We start from the raw sequence: 23,496 nt of genomic DNA on the forward strand, positions 1-23,496 counted from the left end.
GCTGGTTCTCGCTGCGTCCCGTCCCAATCTGGGGCATGCCGTTTCTCTATTCCACCGCCATTGTGAGGCCCCTGGGGAATGGAGCTTGTGAACACATATAAGGATGCCGTCTGTCCTGCCTGCCTCCCGGTCCTGGCACACTTCTTTACCATTTCTTCATTTGAGCGCCAGCGACGCATCCAGGTTGACCGAACCGGTAACAGACATTGACCGACCAAAGGAGGGGTAGACGAGAGGCTTGAGTTGCAGAGACTGAAGAGAGGCGAGAGAAGACCTGCACACAGTATGAGTCTGGCTCGCTCCTGGTCTCTCCCTATGCCGACGATTCATCTCTCAGATAGTGGCTCTCAGCTGGGCAGAGACTGCGAGAAACCCCCCACGGTAATGAGCCACAGTTTCTCCTTTTCCTCATTCCTCTTGTTTCTCCCCTCTCGTCTCTATCATCCCCCCAGTCTCACTGGTCTCCTCACCTCAAGTCCCGAGGTATCAGCTGATTGGGCAAGCTGGCTCCATCACGAGTTGTCCAGCGTCGCCGCCGGCCATTCTCGATGATTGGACAACCCACGCCTTTTAGCTAAGAGTTATCGCTTTCCTGTGTTCACGCATCGTCCGATAGGGATTTTACCAGGATTCTCTCCCCTGGCAAGGTTCTCCTGATGCTCCCCCAAAGGAGCGGAGCCGAGGCAGAGCTGAAGTTTAGTCTCGCTGGTGAGACCCCGTCTCTGTGTTGTCCTCATCTTCCTGAGGCTTTTCTTTTACTCCATGACGATAGATGACAAGGTCATCTGGCGTGGTTTCGATTGCTCGCTGTCCATCTTTCTACTTTCTTGTGTCTAATTATGCTGTCCGCCGTTTGGTCAATGCTGCCTAGTAAGCAGACGGATCCCGTTTGGCCCAACTGTTAGTCCCGACTCTGGCCAATACGGGATGGCTGGGTCGCATCACCTGGAGTCCTTGGTGTGGGATGGCACAAACTCTGTTTCGCGCGGGTGCCGCTGCCAAGCGCGTCACAATCAGATTTCCCACTCTGTCGTCCTACATACATTGTCATGCATACACCAACGGATACACACTAGGTGCATCCAACCACGACGAGCAACGCCGCCGTCGGTTTCCTCGATCTGGAGCGGTGCCTCTAGTCGTCCACTGCGGATGCTCGTTAACCCCCCGGACCATCCTTCGCCCATTCGAAAGTTCACAATGCAGCCCGGATCTACCCACCCTCTTACGCTCTCCTAGGACCGAATGTCTGACCGACGATGGGGCGGGGCGACCCCCATCGGGCACTCCTCATCCAGTCGCCGTCGACGATCCCTCTAGGCTCGCCATCGACATCCCATTCACGCGACCACGGCAGCCATGCATGCTCCATCCTGCTCGCCGCCTTGCCGTGGTTTGCCATTAGCATCGAATCCTCGCGTGTCGAAGCCCAGTAGTCCGTCCCGGTTGGCCCAATCACAACACCCCAGCTCCTCGTCCTCGGGTGGGCCCAGACCCGAACGTGGCACCCTGCTCCGAGCCTGCAACCGACCACACGTCTCGAAGCCTGCATACTATGTAGCTATGCACCCGTAGACTCGGTCCCAAACCCCGCTCCGTAACGGTTCGATCCCACCTTTTCGAGGCGCAAAAGAGCTATTATGGAGCAAAACATGGGAGTGCCAGCCTGATGCAGTATCACACAGCTGCCATGTCAGCCTCTACACCAAAGAAGCTCGCGCGGCACTCGCGGTCTACTCCTCCGACTATCCCAGTATGGGCATGCACACTTTCCCGGCCACGCCCGTTGCTTACACGTAACTGCGAATGAAACCGCGCCATCTCATCAGATAACCGCCTGATGTCTAGCTGACTGATACGTGGGGGAAATGGCTCGACGATGGCTATATAAACCGCAGGACATCTCTGATTAGTTTCAGCCTTTTTTTCTCTTCATCCGACTCATCAGCTTCAATCTTCAAATCTCAACTACAAACACTCAAGCCTTTTCGCTTCAACCCAACAAACTATCAAAATGGCCCCCTGGTGAGCAGCATGCTTCCCCCGACCTCTACAACCGAGAGCTCAAGGACTTGCAAGTTGTTCTTTTGAGCTTCGTAGTCTTTGAGCTTCCGAGGCTGTAGATGGTCAGCTTAGTGAAGCGGCTTCGAGACTAACCTCTTTCACACAGCTCTTGCTCCTCTTGCGGCTCCAGCTGTGCTGGCTCTTGCACCGCCTGCTCTTGCGGCTCTTGCTCCGTAAGATGGCCCCGAGCAGCTTACCCTCAGACTTCCAAACACTGACATTGTGATCACCAGCACTAAATTCAGCATGACGCTTCTGCCCCATCATATCTGACAGCCCGAAAGAGGCTCGCTTGCCAATATTCAGTATCCACCACGAGCTGTGTGCCCTCCATTCGAAGCATGGATCGTCGTTTCCGGGTGGAACGGTTGGAGGATATCGAGCTGGAGCGGACTTGGACTTGCTAGAACAGTCTGTACATGTAGCTGCCGAGACGGGCTTTCCCTTACTGCGGAGAACGGCGCGGCATCCGCGCAGGGGAGCCTGTTTGCACCGTCGACAACCCCGGCGGCTACCGTGGGCGGACTGGCTCGAGATGGAAAGAACTGTTTTTTTGTTTTTTTCTCTTCTCGTGGTGTGCTATGATAGTTTTCTGTTTTGATGAGATTTGTCAATACGATTCGAACTGCCTGATTCCCGGGATCTACGCGGTGTCTCTCTATGATTATTGTGAGTGATTAAAAACGTTCGCGACTCGAGTAGTGTGGTGTGGGGGTTGGCCTTGTTTGGAGAGCGAGCCACTCCGAGCTTCTCCAAGAATCACCGTCGTCCCGAAAGTGGGTGGGAACCGAGCCCATGAGGGTTTCTCCAATGGGAAACAGACATACACAAGCTTTGGGAGAGCTGGAGAATGTTGAAGACCCCCCCACCTTGTCGGGATGAAGGTTCATGCGCGTGTGCTGGTGGTGGGTTGCCAGGTGGAGAGGCCCGGTTGGAGACGGTGGTATGTCCGCGTCTTGGCCAGCAATGGGTGGGAAGTAGTTATCTGCTGACTGGTTTTGCTGATCTGCATGTGTTGTTTGTTTGGTAGCGTGGGTTGGAGGGCGTTGGTGTGACTGGACCTGTCGCCCGAGGCTTCTGCACCCTCCCTTTGGGACGACGATGGATGTGATAGGATGGCTGAACGGCGCTAGGTGATAGGAGATAGCTTGCGGTTGCTGGCTTGGGCGTGGCGGCGGGCGAGAGCTCGAGGTGTGACTTAGTGAGTTGTCTCCGATGGCTGTTGGAGGCTGGGCTTTGGACTAGTTGTTGAGCTGCGCCAGGCTTCCGACGGTCTGAGGGTAGTTATCGTGCGGTCTGTCAAGGCTGAACTTACGGCGGCGATCTACTCGAGGCTAAAGGGTTGGATTTGCATCTGGAGGATTTGAGTATGTGTGGAAAGTAGCTGTTTACGCTTGTGTGTAAATGCAGGCAAGCAGAAAGGCTTGAAGGGATATGCAATGTACCTTGATGGTCATAATACCTGATAGACTTGTACGTACTAATTGGCTGACTCTATGAAACTAGATCATGCACTGTATCGTCACGATGTTTTTGGGTGAATAGGACAGTGTTGGATGTATACTAGCTTGCTTGCACACTGTATTGTCAGTTAGGGTGATCCCCCCATCACTCTATTTTCCGTTTAGGTAGTTGAAAAATCATCAACTCCGTATCGCGTAACACGTCAACTGTAAACCCCGATTCTGCAGCAAGACGTTTCACCTGGGGCCTTGAACAACGGTGAGTCGTTCCCGGAAAGTTCAAAGAAGTCCTTCGCCATCTTCTTAGCTGGCAGCTAGACGAAGACTGGGTTTCAACGTAACTAAGAATTGCTAACTTTTGACATTAGCTGACAGCGTAGCCCACAAAGTCCGGTCCAGCTCGATGATACGATCCGCTTCGAATCAAACTCCTCGGAGAATAATCAGCCTTGATTGCGACCGTCGCGTAGAGAGAACATGCAGAATACTATCCGACTTGCTTAAACAGTCAGATCAAGTGTAGAAGCATAGATACCTGCGGGAGGGTACGAAGAAGACGCAGTAACACGAGCGAGCACCAACATCAGCGATGACCGCTGATGTACGACCGGTGAGCGATGAAGAACAACACACTCATCTCCATCAGTAGCAAAATAAGCCTTTGGCCTCTCTGGGGTAGAGCCTGCGGTCCCGCGCGGGGCCACCATCATCTGTCAATCTTGCGATGATCCACACGCATTAACCTCGTTGGCAGGGAAGATGCTCGCAACAGCGGAGGGAGGCAAGCAACAAAAACAATAAGATGGCAGAGAAACCTAACACAAATGCCGACAAGTTTGGAGCGGGCTGGGGAATGACGCGACCGCACGTTCATCCAGTCGCCGGCCGTCTCTGAGTTGCCTCGAAGTTTGTGGTTAACATGTCGACATGCCAAGGTGATCCTGGGTAAGACAGATGTGACAGAAAGGCTGGTTTGAGCCATCGTGTAGGTCGAGGGATTACCCGGTAATTTACTCGACTTGTCAGCGTCCGACACGCCAGCCCGCATCCCGTAGGATCGCGGGCTGGCGATTGCTGATAGGCGGCAGATTGTGCACTCCTTACTCCAACCGTCAACTACGCTGCAATAATGGGACATCATGGGCGAATTCGGACCCAATCAGTAGATAGGACCGGTTAGAAAAGCCTCCGACGGCACGGTACGGCTCGTTCGTTAGTTCCCCGTTTGGGGAGGCGCTGGTGGTACCATCCGTCAGTGGTGCCCAGTCTGACAGACGAGCGGCGATGCATCGGGTGTGGCAGACGTGGCTCAATTTCGTCTCGTGAAGGACCTGGCGGCAGAAAATTCCGCATTTGAAATTCTTGTTCAGCATTGCATGCAACGAACCTTGGATCTGCAACTACTTTCAACATTTCAAAGCTCCATGGTGAAAGGCGTCATGGTTTCCCTAGTGCCCTGCCGAGTGTTCACAAGAACGCGCTTATTGATGAGTGCCAATAAGATGTGCTCAGCTTGGCAGAACAAGAAGCCGCCACGAACCCATCCAGGTGTTACCCAGGCTGCAGTATCTGTTGAGATGAATATCTCGGAGTTAGAGTGCCAGTTTGTCAACGCATTCTGTATCGCTTCCAGGGTAAGCATGTACATGTTGAGAAATCTAGTTGTTTTCTTGGAGTGTCTAAGCTTAGAATCTTCTCTGTTGCGAGATTAACACCCTCTATCTGTATCTTGCAAGTCTCTTTGATAGTGTGATGATTTTTGAGTGTCAGGCCTTGCCACAATCCGCTCAAGTGCGGCTGGATCGCTCGTCGTCCTGGGAAGGGAGATTATGATGCCTGGGACGAGATCGTGTACGAGTAACAACGCACCTGAGTGGGAGAGCTAGGCTTCAGGGTACATACGCGCGCCGTTTGCGAGGTTAGACGTCTCGCCAACGAAACATGGATTCCCAGACTAGGCGGAATGAGTCTGCATGGGTGTGCTGATGTTGTCTGCTTCCATTTTTTCCTTTTCGACCGACCGAGTAGCCGATACGTGTCAAGATGGGTATTGCGGACTCATCATGAATACAGAAGCGCCGAGGAACGAAAAGTTCCCCAAGGGAACTCGCGCACGATTGATATCAGCCGCCTTTCCTGATGGCTAGATGTCTCAGGAGCGCTACATGCTGCTTGTCTAGATCAAACTTTATGGCTGTCGCCATCTACCACACCAATATTCTGCACAGTCAACACGCATCTTTTCTCAAGAACATCTACTTCCCAATAAATGGCACGTGTAACTATGAATTTTAAGAACTTAATGAACAAGGAAACAATCCATGATAATTATAAGATATAACTAGCTATTAATAAAAAAACCCTAGTACACCCCTTCCGCGTAGTCCAAATATCGGAAGAAAACAGAATGATAACATGCAATAAAAGATTAAAATCTTTGGACCTCGAGTATACATTTGTCAATTCTCCACATTTTCGCAGTCTACCTTTACAAACATCTTGGGGGTGGATATTGATCAACATCCAATAATGTCATAAGGTGCTCATGTTGCAGCTAGCGAACAGCCATGTGACAAATCTTTGCTGCATTATTGGCAATTTTATTCGCCTTCGAGGCTAGTATTTACATGCGGGTTCAACCGCTATTAGTCTCGAATTGGGTTACACGGTAGTTTTCAACGAAGTGCTTACGCAGTAACAGTGCCAATATTGAAGCTATCAGCATGAAATAAGCCGCCAGACTTCTTAAACTGGGAAGCACTGAACTAAAGAAAGCGTTAAATTATGGCCAATATCGCACTCATGTTTAGGCTTAAAACATAAACAGAGACACTTTCCTATCCTTCCAGTCACAGCAATCTCGCAGACCCTGGCATGCATTAAAGCTTTGATGAAAATAGCTACCAGAGGCTAGTTAATACCACTAATCAACGTCTTCATGTCTCCACACAGTTACTTAACCAGAGGCTACCAGCATGCTGCGCACACCCTTTGCCTTTAAATGGTCACTATCGCAGCATATTCACAGTAACTGTCCAGTTCCGCCAAGACAACAGCCATTTTCTTCTTGTGTTCTAGTTACCATATAGTCACATATGCAGCGAGCAACTTTTATATGTGTTTCCAAGCAGGTCGACCAATCTTTTCGGAATCTTTAAGTCAGACCCGAACATGGTTGCATAGAGCAGCACAGCACTTGCCCATTGAATGTCGGTTTCAAGTTTCAGACCCATAAAACCGTAAAAAGGACCTTACCATGCTTCTTTACAACAGCCTAATAACCAAAAACGAATTACTAGTAGCTATCTTAGCCACCTTAAACGAATTACTAGAAATAATAAAATGTCAATAAGAAACACATATATAATAGTAGATTGCTTAAAATAGCGGATAATGCCCTTTTGTATGAAGACAAAGTCCTGATGGTGCATCAAGAACATACATACATCGTTTTGCGGAATCATGAAGTGATCAGTCTGTCGGCTTCGACTTGAGGGTGGCTACAACGGTGTTTGTTATACGAGGCTGTTCCAGGGGCTAGTTGCACAGGAACACTTGACTTAAGACCCTTGTTGCAACCTGTCACACAACACTCGGCCTAGAACCCACCCTGAGACTCAACTTAGGACCGGTCTTGAAATCTTACTATTGGATTATGTTGCCCATCGAATAAATGTCATCGCCTCTTTTTGAACCTTCATGGAACGCTCGAATAAAAGCAGGTAGTGCTTTACATTTTGCTTCTACATTTCCGAATGGCTTTCTTGGGTTGCAGCTTTCACTTCAGACTCACACTTTGCCTTCTGGTATGATTATCCACACCGGAAAAAGGGTTGGTCGAAGCCTTAAAATTATTATGGCTTTGGAGCCATGAACGCAACCTTGCCGGTAAGTTTTGAGGTAGACAAAGGAAGAAACGGACTTTTCTAGGCTAAACTCTCCAGCAGATCCGGTCTTTTGGCTTGACCACGGCATGATCGACCGCACCTAATGGATTTGGCAAATGCAGCACCTAGACACGCGGCTGAAGGCAGTCTCTGGAAGTACAAGCCTGGGGGTTTTGGAGGGCCACACGACACGCTCAATGATGACATTAATTTGTCGGACATTGCGCCAAAGGTGAAGCTGGGCGATATACTCGACACAATGAGTGGCCCTTTCTGCTAAATCTATGTGTTATGTAACATCTTGATGATCCTGTCAATCAAGAATCAGTGTTTGTTTTCTCAGTATAATTCTGTAATCTTATCTTTTCTTATCTCTGGTTTTTGAGAGATGCAGTCATGGCACTCGATAGGTGATTTCGTTTCTTCGTAGGAGGGTTAGAATGTCTCATCCAGAATACAGATATGAAATTAGCCTCGTCTGCATATCCAGTCATCCCAATAAAATTCTTGACATCTTCTCCCTAAGGTAGAAAGTTAGCGTCTACCCTTTAGATGCACTAGGAGCAAAGGCGAGCATAATGCATCGAAGCAAATGACCAACAGTGCCCGGACAATGTAATGAGAACAATTAAGACCTGAAGAAAGCCTGCAGCCACCCCCAAAACTTGCACATAACGTGCATGGCTAAACCCACATCTTGATACGACCAAGAGTTCTCAGCACACCTAATCAAGGTGTCACATCGATGCAGGAAGTGGTACCTGGAACTTCACCGATGTGAGACCCCTGATTGACCGAGTCAAAAACACCGAGGCCAATCAACCTTCTGCGACGGATTGGAAAACACGCAATCCAAATTGACTTCACTTTACTCGCCTGGATAGACTCCGGCTAAGTTTAGGGCGATTTCGGAAGCATGAGTGGAACTTTTGCTTCCGGCCCTAACCGTAACTGTGACACATGCCTGTGGCAGTGTAATTGGGAGACATATTAAAAGTTCTGAATTGGCCGATCAGGACGCGCAAGACAGAATGCCTGGGGTGCTCGATCGCCGTCAAGTTATGGTTAGAAACTCACGGTTGCTTGATATGATGTGTCTGTGAGCCAGAAAAAACAATCTCTTACTGACAGAGGCGGCTTGGCTTTGCTACGTACAACCCCCTTTTACCGGCGTCTTTCGGCTGTGGGAGGTCAAGTGGCGAGAGATACGCCTTGAAAAGTGCAGCAATGCTGACAATACTTCTTCACATTGTGAAGGAACTCGTCAATTTCCCGGCTGGAGCTGATCAGGGCCAACCGATGAGACGTGTCAGAAAACCCAGCCTCACTTCACTCTGGGTTATCCAAACAGTCCACCTCTTACATCACCAAATGACGACATCAACATAAAGACCTGACTTGCAAACTGCATCTCCAAAGCCTTCAAAATTCAAAAGGGTTTGATGGAGTCGGCGTCTTAAAGCAAAGGCATGGTAAAGCTCAGACAATGGGAAACCATCAACCGCAGATTTTCGCTTGAGAGTAAATTGTCTTACTCAGTGGCTGTTTTCCGGATCACGTTGCGGTGCCAGAGAGGACATGAGAAGTCGCAACAAGACAGTAACCTGACTTTGAGCCGCCAAGCGCGAAGCGCCGAGGCTCACCAAGAAGCGCCAAGCGCCTGGTGGTCCCGACGTCAGTCAACAATCCCTGTTGGCCAAGGAGCACCAAGAACACACAAGAACAAAGGGGCCCTATGACAATGTCCGACCAAGACAATCATGCCTTGGCCGGCTCAGCGGTTGTCGTCACGCCGCCCCTGCGGCCCCTTTGCTCCACACAGCGGAAAACATCAATAAGACCCAACGAAACATGCTCCCTCCGCTTGGCGCCGAGGCCGCGGTGACATCGCCGCGAAATACGGGCCCCTCCGCCGAGAGTCTGAGGGCGGGCCACAAGCATACTTGAACAACATTGTATCCAATGATCGCTCCGCTGTCCGATAGCGGCCCTGGACGCCCAGTCACCTTGTTAAGACACTAACATCTTGTCCTATCTCGCGGTTCTGGGCAATCCACTCTGGTTCTCTGGGCAGGTTTTGGCTACTGCCTCCCTAAAGATGACTACTTGTTTACACACGGAGTTCAATGCTGCTCCCGTCCCCAGTAGTTCTGACCCCCTCCCTCCTCCGAAGGTGCTGGCCTCTGTCCCCCCAGGTTTCCCTTTCGTCCTGTCTTCCTCCCGTTATCGTCCTCCCCGCCGCCAAACCCAACTCTTGGCACTCCTGGGAAACAACGTCGTCTCACGTCGTCAAAGTCAACGACATTTACAGAAGCGGTCAACAGAAGACAATTTCAAATAATGTTTAGTCTTCTCAGGCTGAGATTGATGCCGGGTTACTTGCCTTCTCATAAGTATTCTGGGCACTCCGGCAAAAGAGTTGACTCAGCATCAAATTTCACTAGACACGAGTCTCTCAGGAGATCGTTCCTCCATGACACATGACAAACTATCATGGGAAATTCTCTGAGGAACGTGTCACGGACTACTCTGGAGAAGTTCCCAGATGTAAACCTCGTCCCCAGGCCATTGACAGACTGGCCCGCTCTGGCCAAGTTCATGCAGTTCCCGCGGTTCCCCTGCCTTCAACCTAATAAGTTTCACATTATTCAAGGTCTACCATCAAGAAGGAACAAGACGCGTCGCCAGCTCCCCACAGATGTTTTTGCCAGAAACACGAACTATGGTAAGAGCCTCCTTGACAAGACTGCTCGATGTAAGACATTCTAGCCAAGTGGCCGAGATTGACCAGAAGCCTCGAAGATCCAACCCTTGCCTCGTCATCGGCGACGTTTTGTTATGATATGTTGCATTTTGGATGTACCCGACACTGCCGCCCTTGGCTTCTTCCCCCCCCCCCCCCCCCCCCCCTCCTTTGTCCTCTTTTCCGGTGCCAGGAAGGGTAACGGCTCTTCAATCCAAATCCTCTCCCGTAGGACCGTTCTTGCCGTGCTTCTCCGTAGGTTCTATTCATAGCTACTAAGGGTAGCAACAATCCCCTATCGGGATCTACGGGGCGTGCTTGGCCATGAAGCAGAAGCGTTTGTGATCCATATTCATTCCCAAAAAACACTGGCTGCCCGTGATCTGCGGCCAAGACACCCCCATTTAGTCCGAGGCCAGTATTTCCCTGGTAAACACACCACCGTTAAATAGTCTGACTCTCGGCGCTGAGAAAAAACTACTTGCATTTCCAGCTGCTCACCAGACCATTATCCATCAGCAGCGCTGGGGTACCGGGTGACCGTCATACCACAAGAGGCAACGGAATCGTTTTCTGCAGCTCGTCATTTCAAGTTCTTGCTTGCCAGTTCATCTCTTGCGGGATATTCTTCACTGTTTTAGACGCAATTTTGTTTACTTTATCTTTCCTCACGAGTCCTGTTGATATCCTCCGTTATTCTCCTTTCCTCATATCAGTTTGTCAATCATCGTACGAGCAGTATCTAAAGCGATCTTCCCCCTACACAAAGCCCTTGCCGGCCAAGGCAGCCTTCCTTATCACACGCGTACTACCAGCCTCTGGGTACACTAAGACTCCCAAATCTTGGAGTTGAAGCCACATCCAACGAGCCAAGATGCCTACTCTTGATCCCAGCGAACTGAATATCGTGCTGGCCGTCTTTGGTGGGTCCCCCCAAGACTTGGGCCGTTTGACCCTGACTAACTGTTATCTTTTTCTCCTGCAGGGGCGTTCATCATTCTCTTCGGAATACTTTCTGTAAAGATCAAGAATGTCTGGTACCTGGGCGAGGCCTGTAAGTCATGCATGCTTTGATCTTTTGATCTGCCCCATCTTGCATCCGGCATGCAGACCGGTAATTAGTATGATATGTAACATGAGCTAACATATTGATTTTTCCACAGTACCGGCCGTCGTGTTAGGCATATGCCTTGGTCCATTAGCGGCCAAATTCCTCGACAGTGAACGGTGGGGGTCGGCTGTTGAGGGTCAGACCAATGACATTACTCTCGTGCGTATGCCCTCATTAGGTCCTCTAACACGGGAACGTGTTCGCTGGGTGTTTTGCTGATCAGCGATTTTCATCATAGGGTGTCATGAGAGTGATGATTGGTATTCAACTGGTCATGGCCGGCTACCAGCTCCCGGCAAGATACCAAAAGAATAGATGGAAGGACATGCTCGTTCTCATGATCCCCATCATGACTTTGATGTGGCTGGCTACAACCATCTGCATTCTTGCAACGATCCCCAAAGTGACGCTTCTGGGAGCTATGGTCATCGCTTCCTGCGTTACCTCGACAGACCCGGTTTTGTCACAGGCAGTTGCAAAGGGACCGTTCTCCGACAAGTTTGTCAGGCGTTCGCTACGTGAAATCATCTCTTCTGAAGCCGGAGCCAACGACGGATTCGGATTTCCGTTTTTGATGCTGGCTACGTACCTCATGCGGCATGCTGAGGGTTCCGATGTACCCGGGGGTGCTTCGACGGTGCAAACTGTTACTCGAGCACTTCTTCCCCGTGCAGGGGATGTCGCCCGTCAGGGTGGAAGTGTCGGTGTTGCGCTGCAGAACTGGTTCCTTGAGACTTGGCTCTACTTTGTTCTGATGAGCATCATTTACGGTGCCGTTGTTGGAACACTGATCAGACTTGCTCTTAAGTACTCTGTCAGGAAGTAAGTCGCCCACTCTTGAGTCGAGAAAAGGAGAACAAAAACACAACTCCGTTGGGACATAATAGCTGACAGCATTACAGGAAATGGATTGACTCGGAGAGCTATGTGCTTGTGCCAACTGCAATTGGTGTAGGTTGAAACCGTGGTTCTGGTGATTCAAACGACTGACAACAATGATAGCTCTTTCTGATGGGAACATCTGGGGCCATTGGAACCGACGATCTCCTATCTTGCTTCGTCGCTGGCAGTGCACTCAATTGGGACGGCGAGTACCTAGCTGAGGCCCAAAAGCGACATGACGAAGTCAACGCTAGCATCGACGTTCTTCTTAACTTCGGTGGTTTCATCTACCTCGGCACCATCATCCCTTGGAGCGAATTCAACTCCGACATCACCGGCATCACCCCCGGCCGACTTTTCGGCCTCGGCGCTCTTGTACTCGCCTTCCGTCGGATTCCTGCCGTTCTCCTCACCTATAAGCTTATGCCCAACACTATTAAGGACTGGAAGGAAGCCCTTTTTATGGGATATTTTGGTCCCATTGGTGTTGGTGCGGCTTTCTACGTGGAGCATGCCCGTCACCTGTTTCCTAAGATAACCGAAGCGGTAGGCGACAATGAGGTTACTGACATGCTCCGAGCTATTGGACCAGTTGTTTATTGGCTCGCGTTGTTCTCCATCATAGTTCACGGGCTATCCATCCCTACCCTCAATCTCATCTACGAGTACATGGGCGTGCAGCCCATTCAAGAGGACGCTGTCGCAGTCAGACGCAGGTCTGTCCGCGTACCTCCGCCTTCGAACGCTGTTGAGGGCGACAAAGAAACATTCATCGCGTTCAACCGCTTCTCACGACCCAACCTGTCTGCAGAGTCGCTTTCTCATTTGCGCGACGACGACTCGTCTGTTACAGACGAGAAGGTTAGGTACCCAGACCTAGAGTCGGGTCTGGAGGAAGCTAAGCAGAATGCGCAATTGTCGCCAAAACGGAGCTTCAACGTCCCACGAATGAGCCCACCTCGCAGCCTTAGTCGACCACGCACGAGCGCTAGTCAAGTCAAATGGGATCAACCTCATGTCATGCAAGATTGATATGCATGACGGCGGATCTTGCTTCAACGAAATGAAAGACGAATTAAAAGATTTTTATCGGATACCCTTGCCGCACGGATTGCGACAGCAATGATTTTGTGTGTGTTGGGCTCGGTTAGAACTTCGAGACATACAACAAGCTCATTACTGTCATTACCGGACACCGCCCTAAGTCACTCACTAGACATTCTCGATAGAGACTTTGATCAGCCGCCGCGCAGTCTGGAACGCCGCGATGAAGATAGAAGTCAATTAGAAAGATACCGCAAAGAGAACACTGCCTAGACTGTGATTACATCATATCTCTATCCAAATATTGACTGTGAACATGATCACATAATTACTCATAGCTTTTACCTTCTGTGATCTATCTCCCACCCCTTTTGCGTTCAGGATTGCCTGATACTTTGATTGTTAATGATCATGGGCTGTATCTGATTGTGTACGCAACATTGCTTACCTTCCATTGTTCGCAGTTCTCATTTTCTTAACTTCACGATGGCCAGTCTTTGACCCTGAGAGCTGCTGTGGTGTACAGTGAGAGGAAAGGTGTATGAATATCACATCACACCCAAAACCATCGTTCATGGAATACTAGCATGGAATTCTGACTACTGCTGTCCCGATCTTCGACTCCATGCAAAGATAGCATAAATAAACCCAATTCGCTTCGCTTAGTCTCTTCCAAAGTATTCATTCAGAGAGACATAGAGTATTGCTCTATGTTGAAGCGTTCTTGATGTCTAGCACCTGCCTGTGCGTACGGATGCTGTTTACACACGCAAGCATAGTCTAAGCACGATAGACGTTTTATCTGCCAAACTGCAAACTCCAGGAGTTTAGCCAAGAAAACATCGCGATTCTCAACATCAGATTTTGAATTTTGAGGGCACAATCACACAGTCAGGGGCTGCTGTCACTCCTCTGGCGAAAGCGGTACGGTGGCAGCAACTATTAAGTGGCCGCCACAGAATCTTAACACCTGCGTGAATCGCACTATAAGTGAGAGAAAAAACGCCTTTGAAATCCAGGTTGAGAACTTGAGACACATCAGTAATTCATGCATCAAATAGTTGCGTATTTACAAGGCGCGGCAGTGCTCTTTCGGATGTAAAATCTACGAGTGAGCACCAAATGAAATATTCATGGCGTATCTTTCATACCCGCTATTTTCTAGACGCAATGTTTATAATCATTAGTTCATCTTGAAGATGTACGTAAAAATGATAAACAGATCCTTGAGTGGACGTTATGATAGCATTCGGATTTGAGCGGATCACGAGCCCGGAGCGAGCATTCTCATATCGGCCGACCTGTACAGGACCAGATTAACACCCATGTGCTCCATCTCTTAAGGTCATATTTGATGCAAGGTAAAAGTCGCATAAACAAAGAACCTAAAAGGAATCTAACGTCGCTACACCGGGATTGACACTCGTGATGATTTGCAGCCATCATCAGACCAGCCTGCAGGTCGACGTCGGTCACATTTGGCCCTTTTGTACATGCACCTAATCTTATCACTGCATAAGAATGATGATCCCTAGGCGTAGAATCGCGACGATCCCCCAGCAAAAATGATCAATTGCCGAATGTTAGAGCCAGAACCTCAGCTAATCATGCGGTCGGACGACGTAACGGTGCGGGGAACGGACGCTACCGGCGACGATCCGGGAGCATTACCCCGCTGGACTTGGCGTATGTCATTCGCTGAAGGCGGCTGTAACCCCTTTTTGAGCTCCATCACCTGATGCAGTAATCAGTTTCACGGAAACAAACCTCCATCTACACACGAGCGACTTCATATGTGAGCCATTAGCAGCTCGGAGACCATTCCTGGCTTGTGCTTTGAGAACGCCACAGCCTCATTCCAATACCTCTGCTTTGTTACAGAACACATACTTGCTAGTATACTTCCAGAAGCGTCTGTTCGCGAGTATCAAAGCTCGCAACATTTGATTCATCCCTTGATTGGGTTTCAAGGCTCTAGCACCCGTCCATCATGCGTGGCTTGGCAATCGTCGTATCGCTAGCCGCAAGCCTAGCCTTTGGACTGGACGTCTCCCAGACTTCTAGCGACGCCTATCTTTTGGCGGATACGGATAAACCAAGCCCCAGCGACTGGGCTGAAAAGGCGGAGAAAGAAGGTCGGAGTATCTGCATCCTCGAACCGGATGCCAACGGCGGGGACGATGCGCCAGCGCTGCTTTCCGTGCTGAACGACAAATGTCGGATCAAGAGCATCATTGTGCTGCCGGGCCCTGTCTACCACATCAACTCGCCCATGGTGACTACCGAGTTAGACGATGTGATTATTGATCAGAGGGGCAGACTGCTCTGGAGCAATGACACCACCTACTGGCTCTCTGTATCGATGCCCGTAGATTTCCAAAACCAGAGCACGGTATGGCACTTTGGCGGCGACCGTGTTGTGTGGGAAGGCCATGGGGTAGGCACGCTCGACGGCAACGGCCAGGTTTGGTACGACCTGAACAAGGGAGGGTCTAACATGCCTCATCGACCGATGAACATCAACTTCCGAGACTTTTCGAACTCCGTTGTCAAAGGGCTTCGCTTCGTCCAGAGCCAGATGTGGACGATGAACATCATGTACTCGAAAAACCTTGTCTTCGAGGATATCTACGTGAACAGCACATCCTCCACCGAGAATAACTCGCTCAACACGGACGGCGCCGACACCATGTATTCAGATAATATCACCTTCCGACGGTGGGTTGTGGTGAACGGTGACGATGCTATTGCCGTTAAAGCCAACTCTAGTAACATTTACATTTACGACAGTGAGTTCTTTGGCAGCACTGGCATTGCGATGGGGTCCATCGGACAATTCATCGGCCAGTTCGAGTATATCGAGAACTTCTTGGCAAGGAATGTAACCTTGCACGATACACTCCGGGGTTGCTACTTCAAAACATGGAGCGGCATCCAGATCGGGTATCCGCCAAACGGAGGCGGCGGTGGGACGGGGTACGCTCGCAACATCGTTCTGGAGGATATCAAGCTTGACCGCACCCGCGGGGAACCACTCTTCATTACTCAATGTGAGTCTTTCTCCGGCCATGCGGGTGAGTCTTGCGACACATCGACCTTTAAGATCTCGGACGTCGTTTGGAAAGACTTCAGCGGGACCATCACGGACGACGTTCCCAGCTCAGGGTTCTTTCGGTGCAGTGCGGGTGCAGGCGGGTGCAGCAACCTAACGGTCGAGAACTTCACCGTAAAGCCTGCCAGCCAGGATGATATCTTGGATAAGTGGCTTTGCAAGAATGTCCAAGGCGACGAGGGATTTAGTTGCCAAGATATAGAAGAGACTGTCGATGAGCTCTGAACAATATTTTGTAGTGTTGCAACGCAGATCCGGCGTATCCGCGTTCTTGTTTTGATCCTGGACTGGTCCGAACGGCAAAATGTCGGAAAGCTCCACGTCAGCATTCAATGAAACTGGGGATTTTCATCAGTGGCCACTCACTTTTGATAACATGCTTTGATCCGAGTGGACACGCCGTCGCCAAGGGCTATGTAATCGCCTAATACCTAGGCCTTTCCATCTCATCGGACTGCGACACAATGCCGCACTTCTGGAGAGAACCTCGGCCGACCCCGGGGAACTAAGACTCCGCACGCCGATGTCCAAACTCCAACGGCCCGATGGAGATTGGATTCTCCCGCGAAGACCAAAAACTCCGATGTCCGACGCCTCCCCAGGCAAAGTCTAGCCCATCTGTGCATTCGCTAGGTATTCTCTCCTTTAAGCGCCCAAGCAAGTGTTATATTGATTCTCAGACTGATGATCCACACCCTGAAGATCCGCAGAAATTGAGCATGGCGACGAATCTTGACTGAGCTAAGGGCTAAGAAGATGATGCTGTTATGTTAGCGGCTCCCACTGACCTCATCAACCGCACAAGAACCGTAGCGTCACGGCAGTGGTCCTATCAAACGCCCGAGCCTGTCACCCCTGGTGTGCTGGCTGGCTAGCCCTGAGTGTGACTGCATATGAAGATTCTGACTTTGGCTGCACATCCTGCAGTTTGTTGCTAGCAAGCCTAGGCAGTCAGCTCGTCTATTGACCCCAGCAATGTGCGGGCTTGCCGCGTTCATAAGGACGTGGATTTGGTGGCAAGATAAGCAGTGAAAAGTGAGACACGTTGTGAGCTAGCAAAAGCTTACTACTTTGTCCCTCTCTATCGGGTGTTGGCAGCGGAAGGTTTTCGCACGCTCGGACGCGTCTTTGTGCTGATGTTTGGTCATGGAATTGGAGACCAACTGCATGTTCCCGTGCGAACCTACTATTATTGGAAAAGACTTTGAAAGGCATGAACGGACTAGAGCAAGCTTCGGAAAAAGATCGATTAAATTTTGTCTATTAATCGTGACATGTCAAAAGACTTTCAGTTTCGAACACTTGGCAGAAGAATTGTGAGTCCGTCATCAATCTGAAAAAGCTTTTCCAAAGAAGCCGAAAACGCTCTGTGGATTTCCAGACTCTAAATTTGATTACAATACTCGTTCTTACTCGGGCGCGACTTGGCATCTGAGTATAAACCCCTGGCATCGATTCCGGTCGTTCCGGCTGCCGAGAAGAGCATGCGAAGCAACTCGGTGCGTCCAATAGATGAGTGGGCAGAGGGCCTCGCGAAATGATTGGAAGATCCACCGCAATTGCTCCAAGCTTCTCCCACATCCCATCCCGTTGCCCACCGGTCAGTTCACACACTGGATTGCAGTGGTTCAACGTGGGGTTTGGGTTAGCAGGGAGGTGGAATGAAAACTGGGTTCCGCTCACCTTGTTGCATGTTGCCGGGCGCAATCACACGCGTCAAAGAGGGCTTAGGTCGCGTGCCCACCTTCCTACGGCGAGCCATTCGGCAGGGGGAAGAGCTAAACGGATCGGGTGTGGGACGTCAGTCGTGTCTCCAATCCCGCTCCGCCTCTCCTTGGCGACGACGCCCCCAAGCCTCCTATCAGACGGCTCTGTGCGGCTGCACCACAACGTGTGTTCAAGGCTGACGGGAGAATCAATGTCTGGGCGCCGATCTGACAATGCCTGGCTACAGTTCGATGGTTGGCCTGGTGCAACTTCTTCCGCCCGAGTGGGTTTCCTCCGCTGTGCGGTCTACACTATGTGGTTTTTCTGTTGTTTGCCTAGCAAATGCTTATTAGCTTTGTCGTCCCTCTCCTTTTCTCCTTTTACGGTTCTGGGAGGATTTGGCATTTTCTTGTATTAACTTCACGTCGCTCACTCCATTCTCCTGTCTGCCTATAGGAGACAAAAGATTGTTTACTCTGCTTCTCATAGACGGCGCGGACTTCGGCACGCGTCTTCATTTCTGGATACCCGTTAAGACTTCCTCTCTCTTCCATATACAAAGCCAATCATGGCTTCGGCACTCGGTGCTCTGAGAAATGTTGTTGAACCAGCTTGTAAGTTCTCGATACTGAGTCGAAGCGAAACTCAGGTCTGGCAAAACAACTTTTCTCTTGTTCCCCAACTAACCATAGGCGTTTTCCAGTCATTGTCTTTGCCTTTACCGTTGGCGCCCTCATCAACCGCCGCAGACCAGATCACGACGATGACGTAGACTCCTGCGAGCGTGGGTCAGAGGATTCCTGCTCACGCCCCACCTCTCCGCTCCTCAAGCCGGGGATGCGTGCCGAGTCGGGTGAGGTGTCCCGCATCAACAAGAAGCTTCTCGTGCGGTTCTATCGCACTTTTCCTTTCCTCGCCGAGATTTGGTACTGGAACGCAACATACTGGTATGGCTTGGCCTTCTTGACTCTCCTCTTAGCAAGATCAGCGCTGACGGATTATTGTGCCTGATAGGGTGTATCAACTCCTCCGTGCCTTCTCGGCGCGCATGATCGCCGGCAATGAAGCCGTGTTTGCACGAGCGCGAGACCACGCAATATCCATCCTGAAGCTTGAGCATTGCATCGGGCTTGATATCGAGCTCGGCGTACAGCAATATGTCCTCGACAACATGCCCTGGATGATGTCGTACCTGGCCAAGATCTACTACTTTCACATCAGCTTGGGCATCTGCTTCATCATCTACTGCTACACTTTCCTCCCGCCCAACACCTTTCAAAGGATCCGACGAACCATCGCTATGGACAACGTTATTGCCTTTGTGGTTGTAACAACTTACCGCTGCATGCCGCCACGCATGCTGCCAGCCGAGTATGGGTTCGAAGACGTGCTTCATGGAGCCAAGGGAGGAGGCAATGCATGGACTCACAATAAGTTTCAGTTGACTATCGCCGCGATGCCGAGCCTTCATTGCGGTACTGCATTGTTCCTAGCGTGGTGCATCTGCCGCTTCTCGCCTCATCGTCCTCTCCGACTCGTTGCTCCCTTGTGGCCTATGGCTATGCTCTTCACTATTGTTGCCACGGCAAACCACTTCATTCTCGACGCTGTGGTTGGTGCAATGGTTCCTCTTCTTGGGTGGAGGTTCAATCGGGCTGTTCTTGTTTTGTTACCATTGCAAAACAAGGTGCTTGAGGGATTAGGCCTGAAAGACACGGAAGAAGAGAACACCCCGACATACATGCCCAAAGAGTGGTAATGTAGGATAAGAGGGAATGGCGACCACTGGACTTCGCTTTTCGATAATCTGATGAACAATAGATTAGGGTCCAATCCCATACAATACATCGCCATTGTCAAATATCATTATTCTATCTCACAGTGCAGTAACATGTACGCCTAAACAAAGCCTCCCAAGCACAGCAAGTGATTTGTCGTTATAGATGAACAGCAGGAGTCAACTTCTTTTTAAGTCTGATGCAGCAGCCTTTTGATTGAATAAATAAAAAACACCTCAAATGACTATGTGCTGATATAGAAACCGCAGGTATTGGACGCATTGACAGATAAGATTTGAAAAGGGCTACTGCACTACTAGTAATAACATGAATACACATTTCAGATGCGATTGATAGCCTTCGTAATGATAATGTATCTATGCCTTACGAGCATAGATCTAGCAGCCAAGGCACTCGAAACATATCATGCTCCTCATGAGTATCTTAGACGTAGACGCGGAAGGCGATGGACACCTTGTGACTGATCAATTTGAAGTATACCCAATCATCGCTAGAGTATCACCAATAGGCAGAGTCTACTAAATGGAATATAGATCGTACAGTCTGAAAGCAAATTCTTCGCTATGTACCGCTACCTCGAGCCAGAAGTGGCTACAGGGCGAGCTCCACTAATATACTTAATGTCAGCAATGAAATGTTCAACTGTGTTCATGCCAGTTGGATCAATTATATCCTCACAGGGCCCATAATCACTCATAAGTAGCTTCATATAATTATTCCCATGAAATTCACTTTTCTGATGATTTGGCTATTTGTAGCTGAATTCTCTGGGTTGCAGCTTGCGATCCGCGGAACACCGCGAAATTCTGTCTCAACCCAGCAAGGCCTTTTTCACAGTATCCACCTCCTCCGCCGTTCCGCAGATCAAGCCAGCCCTCCCGTCACAGTCTACCGATACTTTGTCAAGGAGAGGTTTGCCGTCGGCAGGATCAATGGCTTTTCCTCCCGAGCATTCCACAATTAGAGCAATCGGGTAGAGCTCGTACAAGAACCTAAGCTTGGGAAGAGTACCCGGCGAGACGGGTGAAACATAGATACCGTGTCCCTTCACCAGCGCATGCACGATATCAGGAACAAGACCTCCACAATAGCGCAGTGTGTACTTCTCCCGAATGAAGCGCGTGATGAGAGCATTGTATCTCTCATCATCCGCCGCATGACGGAGGTTTGCGGGGGCAAAATAGCGCGTCTTGAAAGGTCCATCAGCAAACTTGACGGAGGTGCGGATAATTTCGCAGTCCGCGACTCCGTTCGGGCCAAACCCGATCTCGAAGCATGCGGAGTCTGCACCGGGGATCCTCAGCGCCATAATGGCCGTAGTCCGAGGTCCGATCACACCCATGATAGCCGCAATCTGTTTCTCTGCCGGCGACTGGCCTACGGCTGTCCGCCCATCCCAGATACCAACAATAGTTCCGACTGTCCAATTTGGTGCAATGATGGAGCTGCCATCAAGAGGGTCGAAGGCGATGGTGTATTCTTCTGATGTCGCGGGGGTGCCGGTTGCTTCGCTAGTTGGTCTTGCCGGCTTCTCTACAGGATCCTCCTCACTGCTCGCTGTGAGAATCGAAGGGCATCTTGCAATGGCCTCCCGCATGACATTTTCGGACAGAACATCAACGTTCAATTGATCATCTCCAAAGGCATTCGAGGTTCCAGCCAGGGAGACGTGTTGAGAGGCGTGCAGCGTCTTGGCGATGCCGGTGATGGCGTCAAGAACCGCTGGAATCACGCTCTCACGGAGCGACAAGCGATCACTTTGAGGAATGACGCTCTTTAAATGCTGGACGAGAGCTGTTGATGCTGACATGGTGGCTGATGGCTCTGATATGAAGTTGGCCGAAAGTGTTGAGTCAGGGCGAATTGAGCTATTTTAGGATGAAAGAGGTTGAGAGAATTTCAGGCCGGACGCCATCCGAGTGGCCCCCACACACTTATACTGGATTGTCCCTTGATCCACCAGTGAAAGATGCTGTCATCTTTGCTGTTTCAAACTCTATCTCACCGTTGTCCCACGTGGAAGTCGACACTCACAACAGGGTATTCCTAGTAGCTTTAGAACCACATTACAACTCATTCTTATTACATATCCCCATTTCCAACTTTCGAGGTGTCCAGATTGACATTGAGGTTTGATTCTCTTTTCGGCTGCATCCACGTGCCTTGAGGCTTAAGGCGGATTGGGTCCGGCATTAGCTCTTATCGCTGCCCCATTTCTGATTCGTTCGGCCATCTTAAAAAGCGTCGACCATTACGCTTGTGAGCTTTCCTCGCTATTATCTCGCCTCTGACGTTTGAGCCCATCGTAAAAATGTCTTTCTTCAAAAACCCTGATATCATCATCAAAGTTGACTTTCCCAAGCTTTCTCGCCTTCAAAATCTTTCTCCGGACTCTCATTACGTCGTACTCCGTGTTCCTTGTTAGCCACCACGTCCAAAGGTTGGCCAGAAAAGACGCAATGGTAGTGGCCGCTGCGATAGCAAAGCTAGTCTTGTAGCCATTGTATGCGAACTTTGACTGGAACAGTTGTGGTCCGATGACGCCACCAAGCTGGGCTATGCCGGATTGTAGACCGAGGGTGAAGGCAGTCCCCGTAGATCCCCAAAGCGTAGCGGACCTCCAAGCCCAGAACGGGATGAAATACGACTGATAGAACAAAGTGCCTAAGATGCACGAGATATAAATGCCATAACGATTGGTAATGGTAAAGAATAACACAAAGCAAACTACCATTCCAGACATAAGAATCCTGGAAACCATGGTTAGAATAAATGTAGTGAGAGATGACTAACCTGCCATTGACTTACATGATGTATGCTGGCCGCACGATGTATGCTCTAGACATGAACCATGCCGAAAACATCAGTCCGACAATAGCTGCAAATGCGGGCGGCATGTTGAGTAACTGGTTTCTTGGTAACCCTACGAAACCAAGATTTGTCACAATAGTTGGCAGATACCAAGTCAATGCGTACCCCCCAATGTTGATTAGGGTCTGTGAGAGCATGAACGACCAGATGAGAGGCGTTCGGAGTACGGCCCAGATCTCTTTGCCAGCAAAGTCGGGATCATTTGTTAACGGTGCATTCTCTGGCAGCCTTGCTTCCACAAACTCCATTTCTCGCTCTGTGAGGAAGCGACTGCTGCGAGGAGACTTTGGGTAGTCTGGCAAGAGCCAGAACACGACACCAGAGAAGACGATCGTCGCCAAGCCCTCTAGTAGATAGACCCATCTCCAAGCACTAAGGCCGCGAACACCATTCAGATAGCTTATACCATAGCAAAGAAGGGAGCCGATAATACCGGCAAGATTGGACATGGCGAAAAACCAAGTGACAGGCTTGCCGATTTCGTCGGTGCGATACCAACTTGAAAGTTGGGCCATGACACCTGGAAACATGCCAGCTTCGAACATCCTTTTGAAACCCATTTTTGGGTTAGTTTATCATGAAAGTGAGTGTTTTCAATAGTCTTTAGACATAAAAACCTACCCAAGAAGGAAACGCATGGCGTAGAGCTGATGTCGGTTTTGCGCTGCGGCTTGACAGGCGGTGATGATTCCCCAGGAAAGAAATATGCGAGATTGCCACAGATGCGGACTCAAACGCTTCAAGAGAAGATTACTGGGAGCTTCAAAGATTATATAAGCAATCTGAGGTTCGGTTAGCTTGCGAGGCAGCCCA

General features: G+C 50.0%; 7 protein-coding genes across 7 annotated transcripts; 3 read left to right on the forward strand and 4 right to left on the reverse strand.

The window, feature by feature from the left end:
* Positions 1-2,009: 2,009 nt before the first annotated feature.
* On the reverse strand, positions 2,010-2,328 carry ColSpa_03204 (uncharacterized protein; the record flags this gene model as incomplete). Its single annotated transcript, XM_049269416.1, has 2 exons — positions 2,010-2,117; positions 2,158-2,328. The coding sequence occupies 2 exons, from the start codon at positions 2,326-2,328 to the stop codon at positions 2,010-2,012; spliced, it is 279 nt and encodes a 92-aa protein (XP_049125373.1).
* Positions 2,329-4,941: 2,613 nt separating this feature from the next.
* ColSpa_03205 (uncharacterized protein) lies at positions 4,942-5,175 on the reverse strand (the record flags this gene model as incomplete). Its single annotated transcript, XM_049269417.1, has 1 exon — positions 4,942-5,175. One exon carries the CDS (start codon positions 5,173-5,175, stop codon positions 4,942-4,944), a length of 234 nt encoding a protein of 77 aa, XP_049125374.1.
* A 5,856-nt stretch (positions 5,176-11,031) lies between these two features.
* ColSpa_03206 (putative Na(+)/H(+) antiporter) lies at positions 11,032-13,182 on the forward strand (the record flags this gene model as incomplete). Its single annotated transcript, XM_049269418.1, has 6 exons — positions 11,032-11,080; positions 11,143-11,211; positions 11,321-11,427; positions 11,507-12,090; positions 12,171-12,219; positions 12,271-13,182. The coding sequence occupies 6 exons, from the start codon at positions 11,032-11,034 to the stop codon at positions 13,180-13,182; spliced, it is 1,770 nt and encodes a 589-aa protein (XP_049125375.1).
* Positions 13,183-15,184: 2,002 nt separating this feature from the next.
* ColSpa_03207 (alpha-L-rhamnosidase rgxB) lies at positions 15,185-16,531 on the forward strand (the record flags this gene model as incomplete). Its single annotated transcript, XM_049269419.1, has 1 exon — positions 15,185-16,531. The coding sequence occupies one exon, from the start codon at positions 15,185-15,187 to the stop codon at positions 16,529-16,531; it is 1,347 nt and encodes a 448-aa protein (XP_049125376.1).
* Positions 16,532-18,581: 2,050 nt separating this feature from the next.
* Positions 18,582-19,772, forward strand: ColSpa_03208 (uncharacterized protein; the record flags this gene model as incomplete). The annotated part of the gene is made up of 3 exons (XM_049269420.1): positions 18,582-18,627; positions 18,717-18,960; positions 19,028-19,772. 3 exons carry the CDS (start codon positions 18,582-18,584, stop codon positions 19,770-19,772), a joined length of 1,035 nt encoding a protein of 344 aa, XP_049125377.1.
* Positions 19,773-20,623: 851 nt separating this feature from the next.
* Positions 20,624-21,622, reverse strand: ColSpa_03209 (SEH-associated protein 4; the record flags this gene model as incomplete). Its single annotated transcript, XM_049269421.1, has 1 exon — positions 20,624-21,622. One exon carries the CDS (start codon positions 21,620-21,622, stop codon positions 20,624-20,626), a length of 999 nt encoding a protein of 332 aa, XP_049125378.1.
* Positions 21,623-22,063: 441 nt separating this feature from the next.
* Positions 22,064-23,243, reverse strand: ColSpa_03210 (MFS transporter prlL; the record flags this gene model as incomplete). The annotated part of the gene is made up of 2 exons (XM_049269422.1): positions 22,064-22,562; positions 22,789-23,243. The coding sequence occupies 2 exons, from the start codon at positions 23,241-23,243 to the stop codon at positions 22,064-22,066; spliced, it is 954 nt and encodes a 317-aa protein (XP_049125379.1).
* Between the last annotated feature and the right edge of the window lie 253 nt (positions 23,244-23,496).

The sequence above is a fragment of the Colletotrichum spaethianum genome, assembly GCF_022836535.1.
Source record: "Colletotrichum spaethianum MAFF 239500 DNA, contig06, whole genome shotgun sequence".
Lineage (NCBI taxonomy): Eukaryota > Fungi > Ascomycota > Sordariomycetes > Glomerellales > Glomerellaceae > Colletotrichum > Colletotrichum spaethianum.